The sequence below is a fragment of the Cebus imitator genome, unplaced genomic scaffold (genome assembly GCF_001604975.1).
Source record: "Cebus imitator isolate Cc_AM_T3 unplaced genomic scaffold, Cebus_imitator-1.0 Scaffold20, whole genome shotgun sequence".
Classification (NCBI taxonomy): domain Eukaryota; kingdom Metazoa; phylum Chordata; class Mammalia; order Primates; family Cebidae; genus Cebus; species Cebus imitator.
This window is the reverse complement of record NW_016107335.1, coordinates 1626044-1648615: the sequence shown is the minus strand read 5'-3', so window position 1 is coordinate 1648615 and position 22572 is coordinate 1626044. Positions and strand designations below refer to the sequence as shown.

The 22572-nt window shown below is 55.6% G+C and overlaps 1 protein-coding gene across 2 annotated transcripts in view; it reads right to left on the bottom strand.

Moving 5' to 3' along the window:
• PTPRN2 (protein tyrosine phosphatase receptor type N2) overlaps positions 1–22572 on the bottom strand; it is a 1009572-nt gene that overhangs the window by 44258 nt on the left and 942742 nt on the right. For both annotated transcript variants that reach the window (XM_017519415.2, XM_037735320.1), the window contains 2 exons: positions 13280–13353; positions 5922–5999 (listed from right to left, as the gene is read on the bottom strand). In XM_017519415.2, coding sequence (XP_017374904.1) covers positions 5922–5999; positions 13280–13353 — 152 coding nt within the window. The remainder of the gene's footprint in view (positions 1–5921; positions 6000–13279; positions 13354–22572) is intronic.

Here is a 22572-nt window from a genome sequence, read left to right as displayed (position 1 = left end):
AGACAGGCAGGCAGACAGGTAGACAGACAGGCAGACATGCAGGCAGATAAGACAGGCAGACAAGGCAGACAGCTAGGCAGGTAGACAAGACAGGCAGACAGACACAGACAGGCAGGTAAGACAGGCAGACAGGCAGGGAGGACAGGCAGGTAGACAGACAGATGAGCCACTGGTGCCCGTGGTGGGCACCCCTGTATGGTGCCAGTCAGCTCTCAACTGTCATTCTTCTGCATTTTGGCCTTGCCACCAGTGGCTGGCAAGCAGTTTGGAAAGAAACGTTTAAACTCTTTGGGTCTTCCACAGTTCCAAGTTCAGGTTTTTTTAACCATCATGAGAACTATGATCTAGGGATGCTAAATAATAAAAGTCTGTATTTACGTCAAGCCTATCCATTTGGAAATGAGAAACGTATTCCCCCAACGGAGGCTTCATCACAGAACGCTTTAGAAAGCAGAGACCAGAAATTGATATTGCACCTTTTTCTTGGTAAAATGTTGACGGGTAATAAGAGCCTCACACATCCGATGCCAGTCGGACACCTGCCGACTTCAGCGAGTGCTTTGCACCTTCCCTGGGGTCAGGGGAGCTGCTTCGTGTCTGTTCCGTCCTTAAAGGCAGCCTGTTGGTCAGACAGGTGAGGCAGGATGAGACGCTCGCGTCTTCCGCTTGGCTGAGCCTCCCAGGTGGGAACCAGTTCCCACAGTGGCTGCCCCAGCGCCAGGGCTCCAGGGCCCTGACCTTCCACATCACGTCTGCAGCCACACACGGCACCTGATCTTGACAGGCCACGCTGCCTACATTTCTGGCTTAGAAACAACTGTTGTGTTTCTATCTCCCGGGCATAGCCAGGGCTTGGAGGTGACACACAGAGGCTACCTCTGGAAGAAGAGCACATCATTCTGCAGCTCTTTCTAGAAGAAGGCAAGGAGGGATGGCAGGTGGCCGACGTGCCTCGGTTGACACGAGCCACGTGGCACCGGCTGTGGTGGAAGGTGATGGTGGTCGTTGTCCGCGCCCTTCCCCTGCCTCCCCAGCTGTCCTTACCCTCCAACTACTGTCCTGCCTGCAGGGGCTTCTCCGTGACGGCATCCTGTGCCCTCAGGACAGGGCTGGCCTGGGGACGCTGAGGTGCCCCGTCCCTGAGAAGCAGCAGACCTCGCTTCCCTATGGGGCAGTCCCAGGACCTGGAGAAAGCGTCACTTTATCTCCAGTGTCTGGGGAGTCTGACTTTCACCTACTCTGTGCCTTGAGACTAAGCACAAGTGTATTTTTGTAAACAATGCCTGCTCGGGAAACGCCAATGTCACCGCAGCCGGATCTCTTTTTTCTGTTTACGGAGACGTGTACATGAATGACCCCTGCCCCATCACGGTGCCTTCTTCATTGGCAAGGAGCGTGTGTGGTGGAGAGACACCCTGGTGCTCCCCGTATCTGGGTCTAGAATGGGCTCCCCCCAGCCGTGTGGACCTGGCTGGGTCCTTATGGCTCTCTGGGCCACAGCTTCATCCTGGGTAGAATTGGGCTCGCTCTGTACATCTCTATGTTAATTGTAGTGAAATATCCATCACATAGAATTTACCATTTGTGAGTGTGCAGTGCAGCGGCAATAAGGGCCTTCCCCCGCTGTGGAACATCACCTTCGCCACGCTCTTCAGAGCACTTTCACCCTCCCGGTGGAAACCCTTGCCCCACCAAGCCCACAGCCCCCTCCCCGAGCCCCTGGCCACTGCCCATCTACTTTCTGTCTCTGTGACTCTGACACCTCTGAGAACACACGTAGGTGGAATGAGGGGCTTGCAATGGCCTCACGGCAGGGTCAGCGGCTCGGCCAAATGACATCCCATATGGAGGGTGCCTGCCCTGGGTGTAGCACCAAAGAGCTCAGTAACTGTGGCTTCCTTTCTTCCCAGCATTTCCTGACGCCAGCCTGCGCTCGGATGCCCCCTCCGCACGGGTGTGTCTGTCTTTCACTCAAGGTGGCTCCATTTGACACGTGGGAGGCGTCTTTGCAGATTAAAATAGACCTAGAGAAAGGCTCTCTGACAGTATGCAGGGCCGCGGGGACCGAGGAGTGGACAAGGGCCTCTCCTCTCGCCATCTGTCCGGATATTCAGCTCCCCCCAGGCAGCGTGTGGACAGCAGCCGGCGCTCAGAGCCTCAGGGTGTCAAAGGCTGGCTACGAGGCGTTAGCCTCCTTATTTAGAAGCACTGAACAAAATCGCAAAGCCTCACAAAGCCAGGCTCATGTTCCTAATTTTAAATTTATTAAAATATGATAAACCCTCCTCGGGATCTAAAGAATAGACTTAGGATTGTTTAGAAAAAGTGTATATACCCACGGCCTAGACGCCAGCCGAGGCCAAGCTCCTGCGTGGCGCCTTGGCTGACGGCGCCGCGCGGATGGACGGGGAGCTCATGGGCGGCGCGCCGTGCGGAGGACGGCCTTTCCCGCCTCTCACCCCAACTGGTTCTCTTCTGCACTTCGGTATTTCCTGCGGTGATTTTCAAAACTCTCACCTCGCTGGCTGTTTCCACCAAACTCTGGCTAATTTTTCTTTTGTGTTTTGAATGTCAGCGCCCTTTTCGAATGTATGATCCCAGGAGGAACAGCATATTCCAGACACGATCCCAGAATGACCGGCAGAGAGGATGGTGGAAATGTTTCCTTCTAACATCTTGACCTGACTTCAAACAGTGTAGCACAAGACTGTCCCACGCCTACAAAGTTTTTTCTCTCCATTCTTCCTTTAAAATTATTCCACACTTATAAGAAGCGTTTATATGACAAAAGGACACCGTCACCCCAAAACGGGTGTCCTCTCCTTAAGGGTTGCTCTATTTCTCATCCACTTTGCTGCTCACTGGCAACACTGGTTTCTGAACAGTAACTCAGACTTCCACAGACCCCCGGAGAGGGTGTAAGGACCGGGAATTCAGCTGAATGGCTTGGAGGGCACTTGCAGGCAAGGGGTTAATTTGAGGTACATCTTCCTTTAGGTAATGAATTTGTTTTTAGGAATTTCTGGATGTAAGTCAAAGTTTTGGAAATCAAATTCTTGAAATGCATCCAGCCTACGTACAGAGCTGGTTTAGCGCAGGGAAGTGTGGTGTGCGGTGAGCGGCGGCCCTCTGTGGATTTCCCTAAACATTCCGGGCTTTGCTCACGGCGGCAGCAGCACAGGCAGAGACACTGTGGGCCCTGCGGGAGGGAGAGGCGCGGGGAGGCCGCTGGAAGTTGGGCTGATGGGGCCTTCTGGTGCTGTGCCGGGGTGTTGAGATTTACTTGGGGGGGTTGGTAACTCTCAACACTGGGGAAGAGGCTGGCGCACTTGGAGTGGCCTCCACGCCCCGGGCTCCCTGAGGGGACGTCCCCGAGCTCCTCTTCCAGCCTCCTTTCTGGACCCATGGGCCCCCGTGCAGCATTTCTTGCTGAAGACCTTGCGGCTCTCCCGGCTCCTCTGCTTCTCCTTCTCTGCCTCCCAGCTTCCCAGTGACCTCCGAATGGACTCCTGCCACGGCCCCTGACTCATCATCAGGTCATGTGGGTGCCAATGAGCTGCTTGGAAAGGGTCTTTCTTCTTAGCCATTGTACCGGGTAGAATAATGCACCCCGAAATCTGTGTCCACCTGGAACCCAGGAATGTGTCTTATGTGGAAATAGGGTATTTGCAGGTGTGGTCAAGTTACAGTTAGGTCACACAGGACAGGACCAGCTCCAAGCCCTTCCAAGAGGAGGGAAATTTGGACCCCGACGCAGATCCATGGTGGGGAAAGGCTGTGTGACGGAGAAGAGGGGGCGCTTTGGCCCCCGAGGAGTGCAGCAGCCTGGGGCAGACATGGCTGCCTTTCCCATCACGGCCTTTCTCACTTGACCCCATGTTCACGCTCACGCTTTCTTCCTGGAGTTCGCTGATTTCTGGCAGAAAAGAAACACCTGTGGATGCACCCCAAGGAGGAGCCTCAGACCAGCACTCAACAGCCAGAGATACAAGGAAAGGGCTTTGGGACCATAACCTTCGGTCTGTGTCCGGATCCTTGGTTGGCATCAGGGAAAGGCCCAGACGGGGGTTTCGGGAGGAGACACTCTCTCCCACTCAGCCTGTTGACTTCGTCACCACCAAATCCAGCTTTGTCCTTAAAAATGCACGTTACCGTGTGTTTAACAAAGTTCTGCCTTCCGTGGGAGGTTTCAAGGACCAGCGTTGCTTCCTCTGCCTGTATTGTGCTAGAGAGGGCAGAGAGAACCTCAACTTTGGATAAGATGAAAGAACACATATCTGGGGGCATCCCATGCCACACATAAATAAGCACGTTTTGGGTCACGGGTTGAGGTGGATGAAAACTCGGTGGTCTTGGGATTCCGTGGGTATTCTCTGCCACCCTACAATTCCGAACACTCTGTCCCTTTCCCTGGGAAGCCCGGGTGAGCGTGTGCAGCAGGGGGCATCCCTGGGTGGGCCCTGGGGCTCCGTTGTACTGGCAGTGCTGGGATGGATGGGTCCACGCTTCTGGAAGGCAGGTGTGTGCCAGGCAAGGAAGAGCTTCCTACCACGAAACTGTCCTGAAACGATCACCCCAGGGTGCTGTCTTCCCTGGGACAGGCGTGTCTCACCGGGCTGCATGCGTCCCCAGCTGCGGTGAGGAGGGACCCAAGTGCCCCAGGGTACTAGGACCAAGAGCCCCCAAAACCATCCGAGCACCACAGGTTTGCTGTGCCATGCTGGGGTTATAAGCTTCAACAATGACACACAGAGATGCAGGTTAGCTTTATTTTTTCTTCAACAGCGTGAAGACACAGGCAGACAGAAAGAGCAGGAGGTCACAGCAACGTGTTTCAAACCCCAGCCTCATCTGCGCTGTCGTGGGCAAGTGATGCCATCTCTCCAATACCCATGTGTCTTGCCCATAAAACGGGACGATGGCACCCAAGGATTCAAATGCTCACAATACAAGGGCGCTCAGAGGCCCTTGAAAACCCTGGTCTGTTCCTGACTTTGCAGAGACTGTTCTCAAGAGCGGAGGGAGGAGGCTCTCCTTCCTGCAGTCGGAGTACGCGAGGCTGGTGGGAAAGCCGGGAAAGGGAAGGGAATTGGAAGAGCCTGGAGCAGAAGTGAATCTGCTGACGCTGAGGAGTGGCTGCATGAGGAAACGTCTCACCTTGGTGCCGCCTGGGTGCCCGCGCTGCGGGTCACCAGGAGGCTACGGCCGGGTCCCAGTGTCCCTGCCTGGATTCCACCGCGTGGGTGATGCGTCACATCCCACCTTTGTCCTGGCTCAACTCTTAGGCGTCTTCTCTGCCAGGCTCGGGGCCATTCGTGCTCAGCTTTGTCACGTGGCTGGTGAGGGAGGGACCGGGGGCAGCCACGTTCCAGCTTTCTCACGTGGCTGGCGAGCGGGGGAAGACTCCACCTGCCCTGTGTGTGTTGTTCTATTTGCTGACGTTGTCGTCAGCCCCACATCTGTGCCGCCATCCGTGTGACCTGGGCTTTTGCCGCATAGAGAAGCAGTGCCCGGCCTTCAGATGCACGGGGACTCCAGGAGAGGGGGGTAAACCACACGGGAGCGCCCGCGGTGACCATCGTGAGGGTAACGCCATGGACAACAGGCGCATTTCAGTAACGTGTAATAACGTAAACACTAACTCCATCCTTGCCATTTTATGAAATGCAAAGTAAAGTGACTTCAAAGTAACGATCTTGAAAGCATTAAATCTCTCAAAGGGAATTCTTTCATACTCAAGTTTTGGAAAACAAAAGATTGACAATAAGAGACATGAACAGACTCAAATTCCGACATATGTAACACTTGATGAACGTTTCTAAGTGAGTTTGATTGGCTTTATCAGATTCGAGATGCAATTCATGACCAATTTATCGAGATCTTCTTTTCAGAAAGAGAGATTTTAATTTAAAAAAGTTTACCTGCCAGAAGTCGGCCACGGTGGCGGGCAGCGGTCCCTGGGTGGCGATGTACACTGGGTTCCTCGGGTCGTGATCCATCTGTGGAGACAGAGCAGGGCAGCAGGGGTTAGGCGGGAGGCAGGCAGCCCAGAGGCAGAGCCCAGGCTCAGGAGGAGGGAAAGGTGGCAACACACCACTTGCCCGTCACTGACTCCAACGAGCGCCCGGCACAGGTGGGGACCCCGCCGTCCTGAGCCTCCAGCCTGGGCCACCGCATTTGAGATGCTCTCCTTACGCCCGAGGCTGAGGTTCTAAGAGCAGCATCAACAGAAATGAAGAAGAGCAGCATCAACAGAAATGAAGAAGAGCAGCCCAAGGAGACCAGCAGCCGTCGTCAGCCTGCTCAGCAGGTGCGGCCCCACGACACAGGTGAGCTTCCCGGCCACAGAGCCAGGTGGACACCCTCCGAGCCCACCCACGTGTTCAGGAGAAAGAGCCTCTTGCTGGAGCCATAGGGCTGCCTGGGGTGAGGCTGAGCCCAAGCTCTCAGTGGAGGGTGTGAACGCGGCTGCTGCAGGCTGCACGGATAAACGCGCCAGTGTCCTGGGAGAGTGGGCCAGCGCTGCCCGCTGCTTCCCGGCTGGAGCTAGCGCGCGTGCGTGGGGGCTTGTTTCTGTGTATCCTGGGAAGGGGACACGGGCAGAGCCAGTCGGCTGGGCCTGGGCCTGGGCCTGGGTCTGTGGCGGAGCGGGTGCTGCTTCCTATTGTTTCCCCAGCAGGCGGGGATCGGAAACAGCGCAGGTGTGGGCTCTCCGCCTCCCCAGCTTGTCCGAACGCATCCTGCTAGCTCCAACGGGAGACGTTTGGCTTAGAAGACCATAATTATTACATTTATTTCGAAGATTAATCACAGAAAAAAAAAAAGAAAAAAGGACATGGGGACAAAGCCTCGAGAGGCAAGCAGGATTTGAGCACGCGGCTGAGGCGTGTCAGATGGAGGCGCTCGTCTCCCAGAGGCCAACCCCAGGCCACGCTGCAAAGGACACGAAGATACCAGGTCACCACTGTCATCCCAAGGCACTCAGCAGCTCCTTCCCACACCTCCCAGGAGCACCGGCGGAGACCGAACCCTGGAGAGCTGGAGGCGGTGCGGGGGAATCCTCTCGCCTCGGGGGACAGCTGCGTGTGCACTGACACACAGTCCTTTTTTCTTTTGTGTGTAGGACTGGAACTTACTCTTGCTATCAGGGTTTGATTTGAGATTTACAATGCTCCGGAATTGAAGGTAATTATTAAGAATACATTTCTCAACACAGCGAAAAGCGAGCAAGTTTTAACCCTATGTGATTTTAAGCCAACACACGAGGACATCCGTGGTGGCCCCGGTGTCACCTTGAGTGCTGCTGCATTTGGGAAGCTGACGTGAGGCACGTTTTCTTTCACAGAGACCCAGAGCAGCCATGTGCAGCCGCCACCAGCCTCAGAGATGACGCTGTCAGCACAAAAGAAGGCACCGAATGCACCTTATAATTATGTTCCCATGAAAGAGGGGCGCGCATAAAGGAACAGATGTAAGTTATTCTCACAGAACAACATGGTGATTCTAGCCGGGGCTGGGGGAAGGCAGGGAGAAAAGCTTTCTGTGCATCTGATTTAGTGATTCGTAATTAAAACTGGACCTCGTTTTGAAACTCGCCACCACACACACAATACAGGTAAAATCATGTTACTGTCACTGAAAGCCCCAGTTAGAATGTTTCAGTAGAAAAATGCTTAGCAGAAATAAGGAGTTTTGATTTTTTGAAATACGCATTTGTTGGGGGTGACAGCTATTTACAGAGACCCCTGTGTCTTCCCTGCAAATAGTAATGCACAAAAAGGAAAATCCCACTTCCTTCTCAAATGTGCCTTTTTTTTTTCCCAGAGCAATTTCTACAGAAACACATTTTAAAATTGTAAGTGTGTTCAAGCTAGCACATTTAGTTGCTTTCAAGATGAGAACTAGGTGATTGAAAGTAAAATTCTGGACGGGGCTGCAGGAGAGTAGCTAACGTGACTGTTGTGTTAGGTCTGAATTGCTAAGGTGTCCTGAAGTCCACACACCCACCCACCACGTGCTCCCACGCCCAGGACAGGAGCAAACACAGCCGGGGTGCTGGGAGCGGTGGCTGAACAGGAAGTGCGGGCTGTGCAGACTCAGTGGGGGCCGGCCTCACCTCCCTCCCGCCCGCCTGCCATCCTGTGGGGGCCACTGGGATGGCGGGAACAGCACGACGATCCACATGGTGACATGAGTCATCAGTTTAAGAACAATTCAGGAGACAATCAACTCATTCCAGGCACATAATTCTGGGCGGAAGCGTTCTGCACAACCAGCAACCACCAAGGCCACAGGTGGCCTCTCGTGGTTTCACACAGCCTCCGAGGAAAAGCCAAGCAAATACTTAACTAACCAAACAGAGATTTTATTCCGTTTAAGCTTTTCAGGGAGGAAAAGTGTCTTCGGCGGAAATCAAGTGAGCTTCTACCAACACTGCTTTTCCAGCAAGGACATCTGCCTGACGTGACATGGCGGTGTGTCCCGCCACCTTCCCTGCCCAGAGATACACACGGCACCTACTCCGGCTCCCTCCCATCTTCATCCCCCATCTTGGCCTTCTACTGGTTACTTTCCACTTCACTGTGATGTGCTTTTTATCTGTAGGAGTGTTCCGTTCTCGACGCAGACTGCCTGACTGTGGACATGGTCACTGTCTCGGCCTCAGTCTCACGAGCTGTAGGTGGGTGTGGTCAGGGAGTGAGGAGCTTGGGTGACGCAGTTTCTAAGTGTCCTTTAGCTCTGGACTGCAGTGCACGTGTGTGTGCAGACTCATCTGCAAATGTGTGTGTCCGAGTGTTGGTGGCCATCCTGAAGCTGTCAGTGAACATCTGTCAGTTTATCAGGTGAACGCCAAGCTGCTGGGTGGTCTGCGGCCCGTGAACACGCATCCATGCTGTCCTCAGTGAACCAAGGGCGCTGCTTCCTCCACACAGAGCTGCCGTGCCCTCCAGCAGCGTGCAGCCCCGAGCCCGGACGGTGATATGCAGGCGTTCCCAAGCGCTTTCTCCCCAGACGGGGCCTTCCGCAGCAATGCCCGCCCAGAGAGCCCGGTACCACAGAGAATCCAGTGTGACTTATTCCAAGTGACTTCATGAAAATCGATGGGCAGAAGGCAAGTACAATGAACAGTATAATTCTGTTTTTACTTTTTTTTTTTTGAGACAGAGTCTTGCTATGTCACCTGGGCTGGAGTGCAGTGGTGTGATCTCAGCTCACTGCAACCTCTGCCTCCTGGATTCAAGCGATTCTGCTCAGCCTCCCAAGTGTCTGGGATTACAGGAGTGCACCATTACACTCACCTAATTTTTGTATTTTTAGTAGAGACACGGTTTTACCATGTTGGCCAGGCTGGTCTCGAACTCCTGATCTCGGGTGATCAGCCTGCCTTGGCCTCCCAAAGTGTTGGGATTACAGGTGTGAGCCACTGTATTGACCTACTTTTTAAAAATAAAAATGAAACCCACTTGTCTGTGTTGACTGTATTATCACTTGGATGACTGATTCTTTGGAAGATGTCACATGAACTAGGAGACCAGTGGGGTGTGTCCCTCTGCATCTCTGAATACCGTGTAAAGATGGCCTCGTGGGGCCCCTCCTGCTGTTGGAGGATAGCTACTCAGCAGGTATCTTTAGAAACTCTAATCTGCGTGAAAAACTTAGCCATAATTTCCCCAATATTCCAAACAAAGCTCATTTTAAAAATGAAGCCCTCAGCACGTCAGGACCATTGGACTTGGTTCTGCAGTGCCAGCAGCCGCAGTGATGGCGGAGGCCACCCACCGCTGGGCAGCTGAAGGGAGAGTGTTTCTGCTCCCAGAGCAGCCCTGGCCTCTGACAGCTGTGACCCAAACGTCTCAGGAGGATCTGGCCAGCTTTGGGGAAGGGCAGGGGGGTTGCGTCTTTCCTCTGAAATCTTGCACAGCGGGGAAGTACACGCAGCTGTAGGTATTTCTACCTGCCTGCCTCTCCAGCTGCCTTTCCTAACATTTAAAGCAAATTCATGGAATGCTTTCTTGAAAACAAACCAACATCTGATTGGAATTGCCAAGTCCCTTTTCAAATACTAAGTCTTAATATGGGAATTTATTGGGAAATTGGAGCTTCGGTAATCAATGCGAGGTCCACTTTCTTGTTTTGCTTTGTTTTGAGACAGGGTCTCATTCTTTGGTCCAGGCTGGAGTGCAGCAGTGCGTCTCGGCCACTGCAACCTCTCCCTCCCGGGTTCAAGTGATTCTCTTGCCTCGGCCTCCAGAGTAGCTGGGACGACAGGTGCACACCGCCTCACCTGGCTAGTTTTTGCGTTTTTAGTAAAGACGGGATTTCATCATGTTGGCCAGGCTGTTCTCAAACTCCTGAGCTTCAAATAATCTGCCCGCTTTGGCCTCCCAAAGTGCTGGGATTACAGGCGTGAGCCACTGCACCCGGCCAGGAGACTGACTTTTGAACTTGAAATATTTTTATACTGTATTCTCAGGAGTTGAGATTTACTAAAGTAGAATACTGACTATAAACCATTATTATGCACAGAAGTTTGATTGTAAATAACTGAAGTGGATCCCACATTTGGCCAATTTCTTATGATTCTCAGGACATCTGACATCTCTTCCTTTTCTGAAAAGCCACTCCGTCCCTCCAGAGTTAAATGCATTCTGAACTGAAACTCTAAATGATGTTTTCTTCTCCCTTAATTGACAGTGAAATGAAGAATTCATCTGGTTTTAGGTGTCACCCAGCATTCCAGAGTTGTCCTGGTGATAAAGCCGGATGCTGTCTGAGTGGGCTGCCGCCTGAGTGCCATTCCTCAGCTCCGTGTCCTCAGTACTAACCAGGCTGTTTTAAATGTAGCTCATGGGTCTCTCCCTCAGACACCTTCCGAAGGACAACAGAACTCCCATTGACTTTCATGATCTCTGATTTAAAAGCGAAGATTGCACATTATTGACTGCTGGATGCCTTCCCTGAAATTTAATGAGGACTAAGTACAAATATGACAGATGCAATTGTCACAGTTTTACCCGTGCAGCCAGGGCCTCCCCTTCCTGCGACAGCCAGCCTTCATGCAATGGAGGCTGCTGCTGGGAAGGTCATTATCACTGTACCTTCAGCTATTTCATAAAGAGGAGGCAGCATCCATTTCTTCTGCTTCATTCTTACAACCCAAATTTGGAAAAAAAAAAAAAAACCGAATTGTGGTATAAATGCAGGAAAGATGTAAAAGGTACCATAGAATGACTTCTCCGGCCCGGCCTCGCCTTCTGACCCAACTTCCTGCCCAGTAAGGCCTGGAAAGGGAATTGCGTGAGCGTGCAGGAATTCACCCCCAAACACACCCGCCCTCTGGTTCCCACTTGAGCATAAAAGCCGTGGACTGGTTCCAGCCCGACACAGTTGCTGCACTGGGCGCTGCTGCCCACGCCGTGGCTTGGTCGTGGCATGGCCGTGGCCTGAATAGCCCAGACAGCTGCAAGTTGGGACCCATCAAGCGGGGAGAGCTGGGCACAGCCGCACTGCTCCTCTCCTCTTTAGACTGTGAATCATGGCTTCATTCCTCATTCTGGCCCCATCAAATGGTGCATCTCGGGGAAACGGGGCTTCTTTCCCTTCTAACAGTGTGTGTTGTCAGCTCTGCCACGTGCAGTACAGGAACGGACCCAGGCACGACGCACGCGCTGCTTTAGCAGAGCTTATGCTCTGTTCGTCCGTGAGAGGCTGGCACATCGGTGAGGCAGAAAAATGATGACAGAAAAATGCTACATGCATCACATCTTACTAAGGACGATGAATGAGGATCTTTGAAACTCAGACAGAACCAAACTTGGGATTCGACCTCTGTTGGAAATGAGGAAGTGATTCCTTCTTAAGAATGAACGCATCAACAGAAGCCTGGGCTCCAGGGGTGTAGACCAAGTACCCTAGACCAGCTCTGCACTTTGAATCCTCTTTCAAAGCTGAATCCGCTCATGTGTGGGCCGCGAGGTGCCGGGAAACCAGGCTGGCTCAGGCATGTGAGCGTCTTCCCAACTTCGCCCGCAGCTGTGCGGAGACGACCAGAGCCAAGCGCGGGCGCCATCCGCCACCCGTGGCCGCGGCCCACAGGCAGCTGGCCCAATGCTTTCATCCAAGGCTCCCTGTGGACGTCGAGTGGAGACACGTTGGCCAGCACAGGGTGTCATTTGTGCCTCGCTCACCTGCCCCCTCTCCCCCAGCCCTAGAGCAGCCTGTTTGATTAAAGGCAGATTTGGAATTGTAGTGAGATGTCCTCATGCCTCCCTGAAGACCAGAACTGGGAAGAGCTGTTTAAAGGGAGAAACACAACAGCCAGCCTTGGCCATAAATCCGCAGAGCCGTGGCCTCCCCACCACTGGTTTAGATGCCACTTGCCATGTCTCTAAAGCCCCCAGCCTGGACAGTGTCCCATTCCACCCCTGCCACCTGCCCGTTACTGCTCATCTGAACGGCCAGTCCAAGCGTCCCAGCATGTGGCTTTAGCCCTCTCCACGCTCATTTCTCTCCCTCCTCTTCTCACCCCGGGAGTGCTGCAAGCCTCCCCATTCAGCCCTGTGCCCCCCATGGGTCACAACAAAGAGGGGATGCCCAGAGTTGAACGGGTGACAGCCATGCCAGGCGTGGGCTGAGAGTTGCCCCCTGGGAAGTGAGGGGCCACAGGCCACAGGGACTCACACCTCATGGCGCAGGAGAAGCTGCCACACCCGTCCCCAGAAACAGAGGACAGTCGGATCCCCACTGTGCCAGCGTCCATCCCAGGGGAGGAACAGCCAGCAAACAGTCCCTTTCTTAAGAAACAGGGTCCCACTCACTGGAAAAACTTTAGGAAAAGAAACCTGCAATTCGGGACCTGCCTCCATGCCACCGACTGTTACAAAAAGGGTGGACGGGGCCTGGTGTGCCATGCCTGTGAACATACAGGGAACGTGGAGCTCCAGGAAAGAGGAACGGCGTCCACCGTGGATCTCCCCCGAAAGCCATGGCTTCCGGTCAGGAAACTGCCAGTCGCCATGGCTAGGTGCTCCACAAGTCATGGGACCAGCATGAGCTGGGACCCACACAGCTCACAGACAGTCCCGCGGGTGAAGGAGCGGGGAGTGGCTGGAGCCCAGTGGGCAGAGCGGGCTGTCCACTGCAGAGACCCTGAGCCAAGTGGGGACTCGATTTCCCCGAGAACCATCCTGTGTGATTGGCCACGTCTGTGCCCCCGAGGGAGAGCCCCGAGCCCCTGCCCCGAGGGAGAGCCTGGAGCCCTGTGTGGCAATGCACTTACGATGGGGCTGGCGTTGATGTAGTCCGAGTGGCTGTGGCTGTTCTCTGCCTTCAGCAGGACCCGGGAGTGGTCATCTGCAAGGACACAGCACAGCGGTCAGAGAAACGTTGGCCCGCTCAGCAGCATGGGACCCCTGCCCAGCCTTCAGGGTCCACCTGTCCAGCAATGTGGGACCTCCATCTGGCCTCCAGGGCCCACCACCCAGCAGCATGAGACCCCCAACCAGCCTCCCCACCTGCCCAGCAGCGTGGGATCCCCGGCCAGCCTCCCCACCTGTCCAGCAATGTGGGACCCCCCCGACCAGCCTCCCCACCTGTCCAGCAATGTGGGGCCCCCCGACCAGCCTCCCCACCTGTCCAGCAGCATGAGACCCCTGGCCAGCCTCCCCACCTGTCCAGCAACGTGGGACCCCCTGACTAGCCTCCCCACCTGCTCAGCAGCATGAGACCCCTGACCAGCCTCCCCACCTGTCCAGCAATGTGGGACCCCGTGACCAGCCTCCCCACCTGTACAGCAATGTGGGACCCCCACCCAGCCTCCAGGGCCCACCACGTCCTCTCCCAGGACTCCACTGACACCCTCCTGCACGTGCTTTCCAATGCTCCTGTCCCCCCTCTCCCGTCCATTTGTGATCCTCCACGTGGGAGGCACATGAGTGGCATGTGGGGAACTGGCAAAGCTCCCACTCAGCAGAACGGAGGTATCCTGGTGTCTTCCCCCATGTGGAGTTCACACACTCAGGTCAGGCGTTCCTCCACAGAATTTTATGCCACACTGGCCTTTAAATAACAGACACACTTGGCAACACACAGCAGGAAAGCAGAAGTATGAATGTTCAGCAATCAGCCACCTTCCAAAATATAAAGTTTCACAGACAACGAACAGTTAAGCCCCCAAGATTACTGGAATTCAGTTTTAAAAGGAGAGTAAGAGACAAATAAAATCCAGATAAAGAGGAAGTCGAGGAGAAATGTACCTGCAGAGGCTGCCATAAAAACCGGCCTGAACAGGCCGGCTGACCTGACGGCTGCTGGCGCCCGGGGCAGTGGCGAGGACGCTGGGCACCTGTGACGTGTGGTACCCAAGCTGCCTTGGCTTTGGTTCTGGGGTACCCGCCATCCTCGTGCTTACTGCCACCACCCTCCTCTGCCCTGTTTTTAGGAACTTCGGCCACTGGAGCTTGCAGACGAGGGGAAGCTGCAGGAGCCCCTCCTGCTCCTCCCGCCTCCCTGGTGTGCGGCCACTTCCTTTTCTCTGCAAGGTGCCAGTGTTACGGGGTCTTTGGGGTGTTGTTTTTCTGGCCAGAAATCTCTGTGGCTGGTGGCACCTTTGCCTGAGTTTTGCTCAGGCTGGGACTGGCAGGCTGCGTTCGGCTCACCCTACCAGCCTGGGTACCACGCCTGCCAAGGGTGATTAAGGTGAGTCAGGCATGGGGCAGTGAGGGATATTTGAGGGGCGTGGGGTCCAGCCACCACACAGGCACGTGGGCTGCTGCACAACGGCGGGCACCTCCAGGGGCCAGTATAGGCGCCGGCTCTCTGCAAGGCTGTGGCTGGACCAGGCACACTGCAGGCAGCTTCCACAGCTAACACTGAGGGACATGGACATGCCAAGAACCGCAGGGCCCCAAAGATGGAGTCACAGGCCTGGCTCAGGGAGCTCCCAGGTCAGGGCTCCCTGAAGGGCTGCAGCTGTTCTCTCCTTCTCTTCACCCGCACCTTGGTGAGCAAGGGGCATGTCTCAGCCCTGCTCGTGTTACAGCTGATGTAGCCCCGCCATCTGACACACCCTGAGCTCCTGTTCTGTGACCAGGGAGAATGAGGTACGCAGACAAGTGGAGGGTGAGCAAGATGAGGAGGAGCTTTATGAGCAATAGAACATGGTGCTCAGTCTCCCACAGGGGGCAGTTCCTTTCTGCACAAGGGTGTCCTGTGAGTGTTCATATCCTAGCAAAGAGGAGGCTCTAGAGTGGGTGGCTCCTTTCTGCAGGCCAGTCGTCCCATTGTCTCTATGGCCCTCAGCAGACAGGAGGCCCTGGAGAGGGTAGCTCTTCTCTGCAGCTGGTCATCCCCATGTTGGTCCAGCTCTGGCTGAGCCTGGGGCATTTATGGGCCTCAGAGGGGAGGAAGTGCATGTTGATTGGTCCATGGGTGGCCATGGGCGGGCCCAGAAAAGGCACCACAAGTTCCCACTCTGATCTGCAGGGCTTGCAGCCCAGACCCCAGCCTTCAGGCCCTCCCTGGCCTGAAGCTGGGGCCTTACCAGGGACCCACCCCCTTCCACTCAGGAACCTCTGCCTCCTGATGCCATTCATGGCACCCAGGCCGTTGGCACCTGCAGGCCAGAACCAAGCTGCCTCAGCCCTCTCTCAGCTTCCCTCCCATGCTTGTCGGTGCCCAAAGTCCAGAGGGGGCTGTGGTGGCAGGGGCTGGTGTGAGCACTGCCCTGAGTGTGCCCACATCTGTGGGGCTGTGACAGCACTCAGGCTTGGCCCTCACTTTGCTCCAAGATCAGAATGGGTGCCAACAGCAGGGAGAAACCAGGCGGCAGGAGAGGGCCTTTCCCACAAGGTGAGGATCTTCTTCCTGGGTCCCCAAGAGTGCAGAGATGCCTGGGTCTACAGCTCAGGTCTGGGCAGCTGCAGCTGCTCCCCAGGGTGGGGGTCCTGCCTGCTTTGTGGAGCAGGAGGCCCAGGTCATGCCTCCCTGCTGGAGCCAGTGTGACAGCAGTGGCCACTCCAGACGGCTCACCACTGCCATCATGGCTGAAATCCAAAAGCGACAGTGTCTCGGCTCTGCTGCCTTTTGCCCCAGGGAACACCTCTTGGTGCTGCACACAACACCGACTCCCTTCTCTTCTAAGAAAACAAAAGCACCCTGGCCGGAGCCCTCAGAGGTCGGTGCTTGGCGGCCATGGGCTCGTCCCCTCTGGCTCTGTTCCCCAACTCCAAGCTCACTGGGCTCCTCCTGCGGGCACTGGCACCAGAAGGAAGTGGCTCCCATCATGGAACAGTGGGTGGTGGTGGAGCTCACGGACTCTGCTTCCCTATGCAATTCTTTCATTTTCCTTGGAGATTTCACTTAAATTTTTTAGGGCTTGGGAAACTGAGTGAGTGTTTTAACTGATTGAACTAGGAAAGTATTATGTACTAGAATCAATATACTCCAGGCTGGATGCTGTCCTGATGCCCTCCTTCAGGTGGGAATGTCAGCCTCTTCTGGAGTGACAAGCTAGGATAAGAAACGCACCTAGAGACAGGAAGAAGAAAGCACGTGCTCCCTGGGATGTGTACGTATGCACATGCCGTAGGTAGCTGAATGTCTCGGGAATGCTGTGAAGCTGCAAATCATCCCATCAGCTTTGAACGAAGGTGTGAATGATGCAAAAATCCCAGGGACTCAATGGCTTTTAGCTCCTGCACAAATTAGTTCTTGGAGAGTGAAAATTGGCAGTGGCAGGAAATTGCCATACAAATCACCAGAAAAAACTGGTCCACTACGACATCCAAACACCCCACAAATACTAATTCCAGAAGCCCCCAATTTCACAGTGGGGCCACAGAGACATCACAGCAAGGGACACGCTGTGGTCAGAGGCACTGGCCGGGCCTGGTGCTGCAGCCACACAGAGCTTGGGAATGAAAGTGGGGCTTCTGGCTGCCCCAGGGCCTTCCAGGACCATGCCTCATCATGACTATGTTCAGCACGGCCACCTTTAGGCACTTGTGAGAGCAGCAACTGGGGACCACTCCTGTGTGCCAAGAAGCTTGATCAAGAGCAGGGTCAGGAGGGAGCAGGGCAGGGAAGCAGCACAGCTCAGTCCCTGGGCCTCTGACCTGGCTTGGTCTGGTGCTTTGATGGTGCCCGCTGCATCCTGAGACCCGTGGCCTGGCCTCCGGGGGGCAGAGGAGGCATCAGGGCAGCATGCTGGGGGCTCTTCCTCAGCCGAGGGGTCCCCGCCGCCAGGGCCTGCATGCAACAGGCCAGGGGGAGAGCGTGGCCACTGCCACTGGGCTCAGCAGACAAGTGCCAACTGGATTTTCTCATCAGAAAATTAAGAAAATGCTTCGCCAGCGGAGGAGTCCTGGGAGTTAAACAAGTGCTCTCTGAGCCTGGCCCTCTCCTGTCGATCACAGAAGGGGAGTCTGCTCTGGGCCCCTGAGCCCTGCTGGCGAGCAGAGGACAATCCACGGGCCTCCCGGCGGCTCTCTGGGAGGAAGGTTGTTTTGGCTGAGTTCATTTCCCCCGAGGTTGCCCTTTAAAGATGGCGCTGGCTCAAGGATCCCACTTCCAAGGCTTTGGAGAGCTCCTCCTTCCTGATTGCATATTTGATTTTGTGTCAACATATCGCTTTTGAAATTAACAGTAAAGTCATTTTTTTTTAAGAGACAGGGCCTTGCTCTCTCACCCAGGCTGGAGTGCAGCGGCCTGATCTCAGCTCACTGCAACCTCTACCTCCCGGGTGAAAACGATTCTCCTGCCTCAGCCTCCCAAGTAGCTGGGAATACAGGTGCACACCACCATGCCTGGCTCATTTTTGTATTTTTATAGAGATGGGTTTTCGCCATGTTGGCCAGGCTGGTCTCGAACTCCTGACTTCAGGTGATCCACTTGCCTTGGCCTCCCAAAGTGCTGGGATTACAGGAGTGAGCCACCACACCCGGCCAGCAAAGTCATTCTGTTTGTGATATGGGGTCATCTGAAACCTCCGGGAGATGCCCGGAGCCATCCTGGGAGGGCTGAGGGAGGCTGCGGGCTGTGGAGGAGGGTGGGCGCTGACTCCTGCGAGGAATGGCAGCTGCTCCTCTTGCGGAGATTTCCTGTGCCTGGTGAACCTCTGTTTTGTGATTCTCTTAGTTTTTATGAGATGTTTGAGAGCCAATGGGATGATGGCATCCAGTTCCTGGGCCCCTAAAGGGCAGTTTCCCTGACGCTTGAGGCCTGGGGAGGGGCCTTCACGTTCTGTGAAGCGAAAGGTGGTAGGTGGCCTGGGGCCTCTCCAGGCCAACACCAGGCTGGAGGGGAAGCCAGGATGGGCCCACGTGCAATCAGCCCTGGCCTGTGCTCCGGAACTGAGGCTGCTCCCTTCTGTTCTCAAATGAAACATCACGCCTCCCTGGGGAGGCGAACAGCACAACGGCGGGACCACAGGACGGGAATTTTAACAACCTGGCGCTCACGTTTCCGCCAAGAACGGGTGTGATCTTCAAAACTGTAGTCTGAGAATTTGCCGAGAGGCCAGGAGAACGTGGGAACTCACGTAGCGTCCTCCTTCACCAGGCCCTCTAACTGAGTTAACCTCAGTGGGTGAAATTAACGCACTGCGCACCTTTCTTTCCTGAACCCCTACTGTGTTTACCACGCGTTAGCGACTCATTCAAGAATATTTCAGGCCAGTTGCGGGGGCTCACACTTGTAATCTCAGCACTTTGGTAGGCTTAGGCAGGTGGATCACCTGAGTTCAGGGGTTTGAGACCAGCCTGGCCAACGTGGTGAAACCCCATCTCTAACAAAAATATCAAAAATTAGCCAGGCGTGGTGGTGCGCACATGTAATCCCAGCTACTGGGAGGCTGAGGCAGGAGAATCACTTGAATCAGGGAGGCGGAGGTTGCACTCCAGCCTGGGCGACAACAGTGAAACACGGTCTCAAAATAAAAAAGTAAAAAAAAATGTAAAAAAAGAATATTTCAAATTTCTCAGATGTTCCATATTTTCACAGATTAAATCCTCTTCTCTCATCGTGGACCGAGTGGCCATCTACGGCCGCGGACAGAACAGGGATGACCTTCCCGTGCGAGGCTAAAGAAACTAAGGCTCAGAAGGATGGAACGATTCACGTGGCCAAGCTTGTGGTCCCCAGGGGAGCGCGGGGCTCGAATCCCGGCCCCACTGCTTGGCGGTGGCCCGGGTAAACTGCTTGGTGTTGGGGGGTGTTCAATTGGTCATCAGAACGTGGGCTGATCACGCGCACCTCACAGAGCTGTTGTGATAAATGGCACAGAGCAAGCAGTGAGGAGCAGGGCTGGGAGGATGGTGGACATGCACCCGACCGGATAGGTTGGCCGGGCTGGCAAAGCAGGTGCATGCTGCCCCGCAGCGGCAGAACGTGTGGAGCGACAGTCACAGGTGCCAGCAGGAGAGACGCACCTCCCTGTTGCTTCCTGATTACTACTCGGGCAAAGAGCCTTGGAAGACGGCCAGGCTGGGTGCGTTAGAGGACGTGGCAGCACTGCCATTAATCACGACCTAGAACCTCCCGTGCCCCACCTGGCTGCATCTGAGGAACGCGTGTGAAGGCGCCTCTGCCTGGAGCACCATCTTGCTACACGAATCCCCGAGGATGGCGATTCCCCAGGCCTCCCGGCCTGCCATCCACACTCAGGAAGCCGCTCTGCAGGGCCAGGAATCTGCCTCCCACCAGTCCACGGGCTCCACAGTGCTGCTGTGTGGAGGACACATGAGGCCATCTGTGGAAGCCACTGCTGAGTCCTGGAACTCGGCAATGGGGCTCCTTCCCCAGGGGCCTCACACGTTCTCTTGGGCTCGCCGACTGCCTCTGCTTCCCATGAAGGTTTACGCTGTCAGTGATGCCAGCGGGAGGCCCCCTTCTTCACGTTGACGGTGTGACCTGCGGAGATCAGAGCCAGCATCTTGCTCCTGGGGGTTCTGGGCTCTGACCCCTCAGCGGAGAATGTGTTCCGGAATGTTCTCCACCACTGGCACCAGTGCCCACGTGCTCCTGCCCAATTTCAAGGTGTCCATGAAGTCTGATGGCTGCAAGGGCACATCCTGGGGCTGCTGTCCTTCAGCATGGGTTTCATACCTCTTACGGGTTCCAGTCCGTCCCACACAGAAAGGACTTTGAACTCGCCATGGTTGAGGCAAAGGAATTCATTATCAGACTATGTTTGTTTCAATATTCTGAGAAGCTACATGGGCTTGATTCTTTGCAGACTGGGAACGTGAAGACGAGCAATGGCAGGATGATGGAACAGATGGAACACACGCCCTGGAGAGGGGAGTCCTCCTCCTCCCACACGTCCCACAGCGGGATGACGGAACACACGCCCTGGAGAGGGGAGTCCTCCTCCTCCCACACGTCCCACAGCGGGATGACGGAACACACGCCCTGGAGAGGGGAGTCCTCCTCCTCCCACACGTCCCACAGCGGGATGACGGAACACACGTCCTGGAGAGGGGAGTCCTCCTCCTCCCACACGTCCCACAGAGGGATGACGGAACACACACCCTGGAGTGGGGAGTCCTCCTCCCACACGTCCCACAGTGGGATGATGGAACACACACCCTGGAGATGGGAATCCTCCTCCCACATGTCCCACAGTGGGATGATGGAACACACACTCTGGAGAGAGGAGTCCTCCTCCCATACGTCCCACAGTGGGATGACAGAACAGATGGAACACACGCCCTGGAGAGGGGAGTCCTCCTCCTCCCACACGTCCCACAGCGGGATGATGGAACACACGCCCTGGAGAGGGGAGTCCTCCTCCTCCCATACGTCCCACAGTGGGATGACGGAACACACACTCTGGAAAGGGGAGTCCTCCTCCCATACGTCCCACAGTGGGATGACAGAACAGATGGAACACACGCCCTGGAGAGAGGAGTCCTGCTCCTCCCACACGTCCCACAGCGGGATGACGGAACAGATGGAACACACACCCTGGAGAGGGGAGTCCTCCTCCCATACATCCCACAGTGGGATGACGGAACAGATGGAACACACGCCCTGGAGAGGGGAGTCCTCCTCCTCCCACACACTCTATCCTCAGTCAGCAGGTGGACATTCTGCTTCCAGTTATGCCTTTGGGAAACACTCAGCTCAAACTATAAAGATCGTCGAATGTTTAGGAGTCACGGAGTGCCATTCAGGGCTTCCACGGCTCAGCATACAATGCTGCCTCTGGACAAGCTGGCACGGGCTGGGGCCCCTATCCAGAAAGCCCTGCTGCGTCCAAAGCTGGTCACAAAAACAAGGCCCGCCCCGCTCACCACTGGGGAAGCGTGCTGCCCACTGCTGACCGGAAACAGGGCACGAGGCTGGTGTCTGGCTTCCACACTGGACACGCCAAAAGCAGGTCCCAGAGGAGCAGCAGTGAGTGGCCCAAGGCCACGGTCTCGAGGCTGGATTTTGTGTCTTCTCATGTCTTAAACTGTGTCACTGGCACCCCCGTCAGATCTCTCAGAGAGTCGCCCCCCAGTGGGATTGGAGGTGTGCTGGGCAGGTGACTGGGACAGGTGGATGAGAAGGGCCTGAAGCCCTGGGGATTCCTGCGCCCGAGGCGATTTTAACCCATACCAGTGTCACCCGTGCGTCTGCATAGAAGGAACTCCACAGGCAGGGCTACGCAGGGAGCGGATGCCGGAGGTGTGTGGGTTGCCGTGGCGGGCAGTGTCCACCCAGTCACTGAGCTGGCTTGGAGGCACCAGGTCCCAGGGCTCAGCTGTGACCCTCCGCCTCATGCTGGAGTCCCAGCCCTGAAAACAGGGTCTTTACAGAGGAAGGGAGCGAGGGTCATGTGGGCGGCCAGAATGCAGTATGACCTGTGTGCGACCGGGAAGGAGGAGTCCGGACCCCAACACGCGGAGGGAGAGCGTCGTGTGAAGACAGAGATGGCCGTGGTCGTGCTGGGGAGCAAGGCCTCTGGAGAAGCCAGCCCTGTGGACACCCTGACCTCCACTTCGGGCCTCCAGAACGGGAGACAGCTGGCTTCAGCCACTTACACCACCCGCCCCAGCGCTCTGCCTCTGTAGCCCTCCCAGCCCCCAGCAGCTTCCTGTGCCCTGGCTTGGCTCCCTGAGCAGCACCCGGAGCAGCACCTGCCTGGAGCAGCCCGCAGTTGTGGAGTGCAGGCAACCCAGAGACCAGCTCCAGACACAGAGCGAGGTGTGGCTGCGTGTGCTGGTGGCGGCTTTCTGGCAGGAATGAGAACAGTTTTCCACAATAGGAGCACAGGTATCAGGCAGGCAGGGCTGCGCCATCTGCACGGCCCCACCGAGAGGCCGTCCAGCATTTCAACAGCAGTGACGATGAATCTCGTCTGTGGTGCTTTATCACCAGGACACACAACATCACTGGGGGAGGAGGGGCTCACACACTTTATCACCAGGACACACGACATCATTGGGGGTGGGGGCGGCTCACACACTTTATCACCAGGACACACGACATCATTGGGGGTGGGGGCGGCTCACACGCTTTATCACCAGGACACACAACATCACTGGGGGAGGAGGGGCTCACACGCTTTATCACCAGGACACACATCAC